This window comes from Amblyomma americanum, chromosome 7 (genome assembly GCF_052857255.1).
Source record: "Amblyomma americanum isolate KBUSLIRL-KWMA chromosome 7, ASM5285725v1, whole genome shotgun sequence".
NCBI lineage: Eukaryota > Metazoa > Arthropoda > Arachnida > Ixodida > Ixodidae > Amblyomma > Amblyomma americanum.
The window spans coordinates 120,992,049-121,004,108 of NC_135503.1; the positions used below are offsets into that span (position 1 = coordinate 120,992,049).

The following is a 12,060-nucleotide window of genomic DNA, read 5'->3' on the forward strand; positions in this document are numbered from 1 at the left end:
CCCGGCGGCACTGGGGATCGAACCCCGCATGCGAGGCGGATGCTCAACCACTCGGTCACCGCTGCGGTGGAATTGAAGAAATTACCGCTGAATTTGTCCACCACGCTTTCTGTGGCAGAAATAGGTAAAGTAATACCTGGCAATACGGTAGCATTGTTCCGGTTTTAATTACTGAATTAACTATTTGCGACATTTTTGGGATGTGTTGGCTCCTTTCAATGAGCCTGGTGTGAAAACGTTTTTTTTCTTGTTCAAAGTAAGGCGAGAGATTTATTCCTATAATTATTATTGGCTTCGATAGTAGGCATTAGCTTTTTGTTTCTTGTATTTCTTGTCCCATTTTTTGTGTAGTGGGCTAAATCTCGGGTTTGACCCTAAGACATGATGTATGGAAGTAATAAGTCTTAGATTCTTTGTCTGCTTCAACAATAGGCAATTTAATGATGCTTAATCCTAATATTTCTACTAGTCTTAATACAAGTCTTAATATTTCATGCTAGGCTAAGTATGGGCGAACTTAAAAGGTTATGATCTACAGTTGTGATTAAGCGTTTTTTTGTTTTTTGTTCACTGGTAGGGACGGCTTAGGAAAAACACCGGAAAATGATCAGTGATATCATCACCAATAGCGCTTGTGATGGCGAGTGAAGTATTGTTACTGTTAATCGTTACTGAATTGTTACTGTTAAGTTACTGTTAATTGTTGTAGCGGCGTGTGCCGCAGATGAACACAGACTGACAAGCAACCCACGGGACCCTCCTTTGATTCAACATACATTTACGTTACTTATAGTTACAGACGAGTGTGGTGCCTCTGGCGGCAGGAAATCACAAACCATAACCGAAACCAAAAATACAACATATGCCCTTCCCTATACAGAAACAGCTACATGGGTTAGCAAAGTATGTTAGTGCTTGCTCATCGAATTCTGTTTCCAGCGATCACAATGTGTTTGTACCATACACATAACTTCACAGAAATATAGGCAACCAAATAAACATCAAATAATGTCCCCATTTTCTCAGCACACAACGTCCCCTCCTACACTTGGTATCCATAGCGGGCTGGGGTCGTGTGTTCCGTGCTGGCTGCACTCTACGCTGCGGTGTCGATACCTCACAGGAACCATTGGCTGCAGGTGAAGTCACATCCGACTCACCGCAGGTTATGATGGCATATCCGACTGCTTCACAGCAGCCACAGTGGAAACCCCCCGGCTGCCGCATCTGGAATGGAGCGCTCCACAGTGGCGGTGAGCTGCTTTCACTTGCGGTACCATTCCTGTCATTCTTTTCTCCCCATCCACAGAGGGCAGCAGAGGCTCGTGCCATCCTTGACAAATTCGAAGCGTTGCACGTTCCGCCTTTGTCAAGGCGGAAAGACGACGGCGCCTGCTTGCTTGAACGAAGGTCTTAAAAACTCGATTAAACAGTTCTACTTTACCGTTTGCTTGAGGGTAGCAGGCGGACAAATTCCGCAAGCGGACACCGCGATCCTGCAGGAAAGCTTCGAACTCCCGGGATTAAAGCTGTGGCCCGTTATCGCAAAGAATTATGAGTGGCCTTCGCCGCGAATATTGATACCAAGAATCTTGTGACTGTGTGTGTTGTGGCCTCGTTGGAAATTGCACTGCAGGCCACTTAGAAAACTAGTCGGCCTACGTGATCTCATATCGGGCATCGCGTGGCGCTCTCTCAAATGGGTCAACAAGGTCCACGCCCAGCTTCAGCCACTGTTTGTTTTCTAAGGGGACCGGTTTGAATGGTGCAGTCGTCACTTTCGGGCTTTTGTACGCTGCCTGGCATATGCTGCTCTACTTGCTTGTGCATGGCTGGCCACCAGAACTTTTCTCTTAGCCGTAATTTCGTTCGCACATTTCCTGGGTGAGGCTCGTTAACAGTGGTAATTGTCCGCTGCGTACGTTACGCGGCAACCTCAACGCGTTCGCCACGTAAAACCAAGTTGTGCACCACTCAAAGTTCGTCGCGAAGTTCGACGAAGGGTTGAAGCTCGGTCGACAGAGATTTGTGCGCAGGCCACGAAGACTATATGTATGCCTTGATTTGTTGCTGCGTGCTTTCTTCTGACTAAGCCGATTCAAACTCGTCTTTGGTAATGCAAGAAGATGTATATACAATTGTTAGGTTTTCGTCTAGCAAAGTCCTTTCTTCCTGAGGCGATGAAACGGGGAGAAAAGAAAGTTTATCTGTCTGCTACTCTATTTTTCGAACACTTCCGGTGCTTCACTGCGCAATTACACCGTAGTAGGTGCTCTGTCCATTGCGCTATCCACGAAGAACGCCTTCATAGCCATTGAGTAGGCAGAAATGTGGCGAAGGCTTGGTGGTCAGTAAGCAAAGTGAAATGGCATCCCGATAGGTAGACATGCGACCTATCCCACGCCCGAACACACGAAAGCGCTTCACGTTCTCATACTAAATATCTCCTCTCTGCGGATGGAAGCGCTCGAAACGCGAAGGCGACAGTGGGCAGTACCTGACCATCCACCTGTTGAAGAACAGCCCCAAGCCCGCAGTCAGAAGCGCCAGTGCAAACAACTGGAAGGGATGCATCGAACATTCGCAGGACGGTGCTGTATGCAAGTGCCTTTTTGACCGTTCGAAAACTGGAGTCTACCTCGCTAGATCAATCGAATGGTTGCCCTTTTTGAAGAAGAACACGCATCGGTTCGACCATGTCGGCAGAGTTGGAAACGAACCTAGAGCACTCGAGCAGTGCAACCAACGATAGAATTCCGGCTACGTAGGCGGGCACCGGGGTATCCTTTACTGAAGCAACTTTTTCTTTCAGCGGAACAATGCCACTTACGGTGATCCTGTGACCCAAAAATGAAAGTTTCTGCGTATTGAAGATACGTTTCCTGTTAAACGCATTAAAGAGGAATGACTCAAGCTTAAGTACCGCTGTAACTTTAGCTATGTGCTCCTGCCGGCACCTCTCACAGACTATAATATCATCTATATAGAAAAGCACGCCCCTACATAGCTGCAGTATTTTGAACATCACACTCTAAAATGCTGAAGGCGCGGAAGCCAGCCCTAAGCATACTCATTTAAACCGAAAAACGCCTTTGTGGGTTAAAAGTGCTGTCAAATTACGACTCGCAGGGTGAAGCAGGACCTGGTGGTAAGCAGATGCGAGGTCTAGCGTACAAAAATTTGTTGCCCCCAATAGACTATGCAATAGCTCTTCTGTATGAGGAAGTGAAAAGCTGTCTGCTACGATAGATTTATTTGCCTGCCGAAGGTCTACTCAGAGACGAATACCTCTCTCTTTCTTTTTAACGACTACAATGATGACGCCCATTCTGATTCCTCTACCTTCTCTATCATGTAAAGATTTTCCAACCGCCAGAGCTCTTCCGAGAGTAATGTTCGCAGTGAGACCGGAAGGCGGCTAAATTTTGACTGAACTAGCGGCACTGTGCATCGCGTTTTCACGTGGTGCACAAAGCCTTTCGCGAGGCAACGGCCTGGATCGAAAGAGGTCAAAACTCCAACTAATTCCGCTGGAGGTTTATGTCCTGCATGGCTATCTGGTCAGAGGGCTGTTCCCTTCGATGATTATAAGTTCGCGTTGTTTGAAGGCACTGAAGCGACAAGCCATCAATTAGTAGACCGAGCGCCTTGATGGCATAGATATATATCCAAGAGCGAAGTGCCTTCTTCTGCACCCTATAAAAGAAGGCTTGTTGTGCCATCTTTGAACGTGACATTAGCGAAGAAACAACCACGAACCGCAATTGGCTCCTTTGAATAGGCCACTAGCTGGAGTGCTGGGGCAAAAAGTACCTGTGGTTCAAAGTGCGGCTTAAAGAGTTCATGTGCCACAATTGAAACTGATGACACCGAATCTACAAGAAAAGTTATGTCCTCACGGCCAATCAAAACTGTGACATGAATTGCGGAGCGAGCGGACGTCGTCAAAGCCAGAATGCTCAAAACTCCTCGCTAGATGTATTTTGGCTGTCTACCTCACTTACCGAAGCAGAACCTCGTTTCCTGCGAACAGAGCGGAAGTGACCTATGATACCTCAACGATGACAACGCTTCCTTTTTGCTGGGCAGCAGCTGACGCTGCATTGTGCTGGGGTGAACCACAGCGGTAACAATGCGACTGGCGGCTGTGCGACGACTTCAAGCTCTTGTCGGAAAACTGGGTGCGCGTAGGCGTATTTGAGCTAGTATTTACACATCCAGCATCAGCAGAAAGAAATTCTTCAGATCATTGTATGCCTGGCCAAACTGCTTTGCCAGGAGTACCACTCTCGCGAACGAGAGAGAGAGAGAGACGATCCTTCAAGGAGAAGGCGTTCGCGCAAGCTCCGAGGCGATACACCCGCAACGAATTGGTCACGCAGCAATTCTTCCTGCACGGGAAAAGAACATGTAGTAGAAAGCTCACGCAGGACCGTGATGCACTCATTCATTGATTCACCAGGTTGCTGAACGCGCCTTCTAATACTGCCGAAAGATGTGCATGTAGAGCGGCGACTGCGATATCATACGACGACGCTTTAGGCCTTGTATCGGCTGTGCCCTTGTTATTCCCAGATGCTTTATCAGTAGCAGTTTGTTCACCAAGCTTGGCGTTGTCTGAGGATCAAAGGGGCAGGGTGTGACATATGCGCTAGCCTTCTACGCCGAGACTGTGAAGAAGTAGGACCTTGCGACGATCCGGCATGCAGTCGAGCAGGAAGTTCTCGAAGATGCGGAGTCTTTGTGAGCACGCAACAACAGGTCGGCCAGGTGCGGGCAGGGACGGGGGCGGTGGCGCAATACCCGAAACGCTCATGGCGGTGGAGGACCAGTAGCGAAAATTGCGCCCCCGAAATGATTCCATCCTCGTGGCCAATGTTGTAGCGGCGTGCGCCGCAGATGAACACGGACTGCCGAGCAACCAACAAAAACCTCTGTATTTCGACACACAGTTACTTACAGTATACACAGAGCGACTCTGGTGACTCTGTCGACAGGTAATCACTAGCGATAACCGAAACCAAATATACAACATTAATATGGTAAATGAGAGTTACTTTGGAAGAGGTCACTCGAGTAGGTTTGTTTAGTTTATGAAAAAAATCCATAGCCCTGAATTAAGTTTAGATACGGTTGCCACAGTAACTTAATGGTCGATTTTCATGTAACCGTATATTATTCCATGAATATTGAGGCAGAGAGAAAAATCGAAGGTAGGCTCTAAGGTATAAAGAAAAACGCTAATATTTGAGCTTGGGGAAAGGTATACCACACGTATGGTTAACATAGAAGTTTGTTCCAAAGGTAACATTTTATATTTAATTCAATTTATTTGTCATCATGATACAAACAATGGCAGTGGCCTACAGTAAAAGCTTTCGTCTGACAGTTTGACAATGCCATGGGCCCCCACTGTCGCCGCAATGCAGTAGTGGGGATATGTTGCGATGCCTGTCTTTATTTTTTCGCATTTAATTGTTGCTTTTATTTGTTTGTCTCTAACAATATTATCTGCACGTGCTTGTCATTTCGTGTTTTGTAAAAAGGTTTGAATGTGCCCCTCCTGCTAGGACCATGCATGGTCTGCAGTATTTGAAATAAATAAATAAATAAACGCAAACTACATCACATGTGCATCTCAACACCAGCAAAAGCATCAGATAGAGTAAAGCTATTTTCAGTTTACAGCAATGATCAAGGGATCTGGGTAGTCAATTTAGCAAAATGTTTGAAACTAAAGCTGTTTTTATACGTAACGCAACACCAACACCGCGTGCCAGTGATGGTCGCGAGAGATACACACAGTTACAGTTGGGAAAATTAGTGAACTTATGTCTTCAACAAAGTTTCAGATAATGAAATTATGTCATACGGAAACGAATCGGCAGCTAATAAAGATGACAGAGTTGATAGTTTTAGTTAAGCTTCGTATATTACAGTGAAGACTCTTCAGAGTATGTGCGGTTGAATATGCCGCTTTTCGACATATCAGAGAGCACATATCAGGGAAACATTACCTTGATGAATACTTACCGAAATGACATTTAGATTTTTTTTTTGTCACGGTTTGGTCAAACACCCATTTCCCAAGCATTTCATCCTAATGACGCTGAGCACCAGGCAAGCTATCTCCTGCCTGATGCTCGGCTTCTTTAGGGTGAAATGCTTGGGAAATGGGTGGTTGACCCCACCTTGAGTAGAAAAAAATCTTGTGCAATGGCGCTCTTTGACCACAGACGCCCTTGTGCCATAAAAATTCATTAACATCCCTATTGATTTCAAGTCATCCTCACATGTGATTGGAATGATCGAAGAGTTGTTAGTTTTCTTTCCGAGAATTTTGCCATTTCAAATCCAAAAAAAACTTCTACGCTTTTTTTTCTTTTTTTGGTAGGTTTTCCAAGAAAGATTTGCAGTTCAGGATAGAAATGTGCATTAATGTAAAGTGCTTTATCATCTTCAAAAGCAAGCTTGTAGTAAAAATTTTCTTTTTTTGCCAGTTGAAGCAGGTTGTCACGAATTTTGTATGAGGCAAACGTTACCAGTACATCCGGCTTCTTTTTGTCATTGGTTGACACACGGTGAAGGAATTAAATATACGACGCGGACACATCAAGGCCGAGTTTATATCCGAGTGCTTGCACTGTGCTTTCAAGGTTTTCATTTATTTCCAAGTTCATTGACCTGTTGTATATCTTCAGATCGACGATCGCTTGCTTCCTCGCAGCAAGCTTATGTTTAAGTTGAATATTTTCTCTTTTTACGTTTGCATGTTTATGTTTGAGAAACTTGAAGTGTGCATAAGCGCTCTTCACTTCGTCTGAAAGTCATCAGAAGAGTTGACAAGGTAGTGTCAATTTTGTCGGCTTTAAGCGACGTCTCCTGAAAACTTTCTAATATTTCTTTAATTGTGGAAGATGCCTTCTGTTCCATTGTAGGCCAAAACTAAAAGGCAAGACCAAGAGCACTGAACGATTCAGGTTAGAAAGAAAAATCGGAGGCGGTTAGTGATAGTGGTTAGCCACCGGGCAGAAAAATTCCACGCGTACTTTCTTCGCTGAGTCGTCCGCTGCTCTGTGGTGACAGGGTTCCCGACGTTTCTTTTATGACAATTGTCGGAAGCGTGACGCCGGCGCAGACGTTGTTTCTTGATCAGCAGACCTATAGGGGCGCATCCTGCTGGTCTGAGCAATCATAGCGTCATTCAGTAATAGCGGTTCAAAAGCGAAATTCCATGCTTGCTTCTTTCCTGAGTCACCCGCTGCTCTGTTTTAGATTAAGACTTGAAATGATTCACAACATTGCAAAATAAAAATGTTCTCTGACATTGCAGCCATAAGCATGGCACTGCACTTGCCTCTGATTTCAATGACTTCCCGTCAGCATCTACTCTCAGCAATTGTAATGTGAGTGGCGCCAATTGATGTAGCTGCAACACGATTCCTGAAAACTATCAATGCTGTTTCTGTGTCAGTGCAACCTATTGACACAACATGCGTAATTTTTTCACAGACATTGTTTGCCAGTTTCACTGCAGTGAAGTCAGTTTCTTCAGGCCTGGGCTACTGTTCGATGCGGAATACATCTCAAGTGATGAGTACTTTCCGATGCTCCACAACAGGGCGATTGATCTGCTCAGGAACCTGTTTCTCAGTCAGAGTATGGAGAAGGCCTTCTTTAGTCTTAAAAGAGCTACAGGTTCTTCTTTAGATATGCCGCATTTCATGAGTGTCTGAACATGCGAGCTTCCTTGCAGGCGTTCCATCAGTGTGCGTGCCATCATCACGTGTGGCCTAATCTGAAGAAGTGCACTCTTTGCTGGAGTTATAAGGCCGTGACGTTGCTGACTTTATGTGTACAAAGTGGCCCTTGGAGTACAGCACGTTTTGGAACTTGCAGAAGTTCGTGAGCATTTGATGTGCCTTTTTCAGTATAGACAAACTAGATGCTAAAAAAACGGCACAAGCAGTCGGTGTTCATGGCAATCTCAGAGCTTGATGAGAAATTTTGAAGCAATATAAAATTACCCTTCACTAAAAGGTTAAAATGAGTGGTGTCTTGCTCAGGCAATTCGCCTTCTAGGAATACAAGACCTAAAACAGGAGGTACTGCTGCCATATGACCCCTTTAAAATGTTTTCTGAGGTATACTGATCTTGGAAGACGTGTAATGCACTTTGGCGGCGTGATGTGGCAGCCACTCGTCAATTTTTTGCAGGAGCTGTGGCGATCAAAGTAGTATGGTCTGCCAAGATTGGAAAACGACAACTCAATAACCTGGCGTGTGCCTACAAGCAGCACACATTGCATGATATCAAAACTGAAGCTCCACAATGTGTTTAATTCTGGCAAATTATTATCGGATATGGTTCCTACACGCGAGCGCTTTCGTACGCCATTGTCATGCGTTTTCTTCATGTCATGCATTGCAGATAAATTCCTTTTCTCACGAAAAGTGGTGGCACTAGTAGGGTAGTTGACTGTTCCTGTTCAGCTAGGCTTATCCAAATATAAGTAGAACGCCAATGTACGTAGAGCACAATCATTTATATCCCGGCTTTGATCTGTGTTATGCAAATAAACGTACTAGCAAAGTACAACAGGCCGAAATGCCCTTAAATGTCGTACTCTATTTAGTGCTCGAGACATTATTACTGAATTCAGTGAGAGAAAAATAGGCCCAAGCAAGTCAAAACAAAAATTAAATGTCATCAGATGTATAGGACAGCATACTGTTGTGGTGTGCCCTAATTCTTCTACAACAAGGAGAACGTCCATAGCAGAAGTAACTAAATAGATGCAGTCTAACTGGCAAGAGCTACAGAGAGTTTAAATCACAAAGTCAGTGTGGATAATGGGAGGTGACAACAAACTGAGAATTGAATGACATGCAACACTGCGCTTGTAACTACACGAGAGGTTCTACTGCACTGTACAAGCATGTTCTTGCCTTCGTTAGATTTTCCTGTGTGCCAGCACCAACCGGTTGCAAAGTAGTCATCACACTGCGCCATATTTCGCATGAGTGTACGAGCTGGAGCATCAGCCACACAGTTGCGACAATACTGCCGCACAATGAATCAATCTGTGAGCCATATTTGTACTTTCCAATGTACAGATGTAATTTGATACTAATATAGTTCACTTCTTTACTATACCACATTAGTAAGAAACAACTTTCAGATAATTTAGTAAGAAAGTAAAGGAGGAAAATGTCTTTAAGGCACATTGTCCATGAAGTTGTATTCCGGTTTTAAATCTATGAAAAACAAGAATGGACGAAGAAATATAGATTCTCTTGCAGATAGTTTATCTCCACTAATCAAAAAAAAGGTTTCAGGGGTGATCGCCGGAAGAAGAATTAAAGCACAAGAAAAGACCTGTGATAATAATGCTGAAATATCATTTTCCTGGCTTGAGGATTTGTTGTAATATAGGTTGGCTGCCTTACCGTTAGGAAAATTAATAAACAAACAATATTACGTTCGAGTGAAAAGTCTTGCTATCACTGGTTCATTTCACACCAGTGCCGTCTGGCAACCTCATCTGCTTCGTGAACGCCACAAGCATGAAAATCATATCGTGATGATGCTGGCCATAGCAAGCTAAAAAGTCCGTCAGATTTTTCCATCGCAGACTTGAGGCTAGCTCGTTAATTGTAATGCCCACTGGCCAAATCAAATACATTGAAGCGCTTAAGTGGACACCCATCTCAACTCATAGCCATGGCTATGACATAGTTATGCCTAATGTTTATAAATTCATTCTGTCATGTCAGACCTGAGGGCAGTATTGCGAGGCTGAGATATCCTCTCTAAAGAGGTGGCGACTTCTTTCGATGAAATCACTAATGCAGGGTGCTGCTGCACTGGCAGACTGAGAAAAAAAATTGGCAAGGGAACCTGCTTTATACTTCTGGCCGCGAGGCATAAACCTCAGGTAAACACATTTCCTTCAGTTGAGAACGCCTTCCCATTCGCTCAGAAAACACAATTTTTAGCGAGCTTCCTAAACTGAATTTTTCTGCTGTGAAGATCACCCCTTTTAGAATACAGCCAACAAACTTCGTAATGATTTCTATCGGCGTTCACGACAGCCCTCATGGTACAGCGAACTCCACAAATAATATTCCTATGTCGTCTACCGGAGAATTGGAGTAAGGTGCGCAGCCAGCACGATCCTATTTGCTTTCCTCGCTCATCAAGTCGGAATATTCGCAACCTCCTTTATACGGAGCAGGACTTAACTAGAACCAACAACTGGAAGCGAATGGTTTATTCTCGGGCACGCTGCTTTAAGAACGGTATAGTGAAGAGGCGCTGGGAGCATATTGTTCATCTACGCGGGTGCACGTGACATGGAAGAGTCGTTGCATCCTTCTTGTGCACTTCAATCGGATGACATTCCCAGTGTTTTGGTGACGCCGGCAGCCACTCTTCATCAAAAAATGGCTGGAAGTAAACTTTTCTTCGCCTTGCCTTTCCACTTTAGTAAACACATATATACACACTATTTTCCCTGCAAGCAATTAAAAGTCCCAACTTTTCAGATGCGCAGTTCAGGCCAACTACGCCAACGCTCTGGAAATCATACAAGTAGTGCTCTAGGATTTGGATTGTGTCGGCTAAAAAAAATCTTAGATTGCTTGCTTGAATATTTCATTTTATTCAGTCGTCATGTGCGTATATAATGCAAAAATTACTTGCGCATTAATGAATTTACAACAAGCTTTTCTTGTATAAATAATACGCAGTTTCTCTAGGAGAAGGCATTGGACACAACCATAGCCACAGCCAGACCGTATGAAAACTTCAGCAGTCCATGATGTTCCCCATGCTCACCATGTTGTCTTTTTCTTTCGCTAGGTTAGTGTGATTAGTGTGCAGTACACATGCGTTCTTTGTTCATCATGCTCGCACTCGTCCGCGTCTTGGATGACGAGGAAATTCATCGCCATGTCACATCCGTTAAGGACATCCGTGATTTTAACGCGATGCGATATTCGGACTATACTGTGTTTTGCACGATGAATTGCAAGAACAAAACACAGTATATTACTCAGTGGTGATTCTTATACTTGACGGTAAGAAGCCATATATCGCAGCGTCCCCAATTTCAGCTCTTATTTAACCAAGAAAGTTGTGCATTTTATCCCGGCAGCGTTAAGGACCTCGTGTCGCAGAAAAGCCGGTGTCGTCGCCGTCGGCGTCATTGCCCGTGAGCGAAAAATGGCGCATCTCGGTGGACACCTCAACCGCGCCGTAAGGGGAGGGATTTTAACGCGACAGCGTTAAGGATTGATTGATTCATGGATCGATTGATTGATCTGATCGATCTATTGATCGATTTATCGATTGATTGATCGATTTATCGATTTATCGATTGATTGGTTGATTCATTGATTGATCGATCGATATTTCCTTCATTTACGGGGCGATCCGGGTGTCCAGCGTGCAATGTGAGACAGGCGTCATTTCCTTTGCTTAAAAGCAATTGTTCGTTTCATTTTCCTTCCCTTACGGCCCGGTTCGGGTGTCCGCCGAGATATGTGAGACAGGCGTCCCTTCCTTAAATTGTCCAACGGCCCACGCGTCGCGCCGAACGGGCGATGGCGTTCCGTGTACTCTTCGGCAACGCTGCGACACGCTGTCCCGTCTCACTCTTAGAGACGAAGGTTAAGCGTCCTCTTCTTTTTTTTAAAAGACGAAAGCTACACTTCTCACGTACAAATCTTGAAGGTCATGTTACGGTGCAGATATTACCTTAAAGCCGCCTCCGTTAATAAAAAAGAAGGAAATTATGGTGTAGGTGGGAACCGAAAACGAGCTTCCGGCATGCCAGACGGGAAAGCTTCGACTAGGCTATGACTGTTTGACTCTTCGAAATGAGTGAAGGTGCGTGTAGTGAATGCACAGGTATCTAAGGATCGTATCTTGGAGATATGTGCTGAGGCGTGCATAAAAATTTAATGGTGAGCATTGAAACTACAGATATCCTAATTAAGCGAGTAGCGTAGTACATTTCTCGTGAATTTCCTTCGTGCATGGCGTGCAGTCGATGT

At 44.6% G+C, this 12,060-nt stretch overlaps 1 protein-coding gene across 3 annotated transcripts in view; it reads left to right on the forward strand.

Moving 5' to 3' along the window:
* Positions 1 to 12,060, forward strand: part of LOC144099516 (P-selectin-like) — a 138,955-nt gene that overhangs the window by 83,766 nt on the left and 43,129 nt on the right. Inside the window, exon 6 of one of the 3 annotated variants that reach the window (XM_077632875.1) lies at positions 1,140 to 1,432. The exons of the other annotated variants lie outside the window; for them this stretch is intronic. Within the exon in view, the coding sequence (XP_077489001.1) occupies positions 1,140 to 1,417 (278 nt within the window). The 3' untranslated portion in view covers positions 1,418 to 1,432. Of the gene's footprint in view, positions 1 to 1,139; positions 1,433 to 12,060 lie in introns of those variants that run through there. 3 annotated transcript variants of the gene reach the window in all.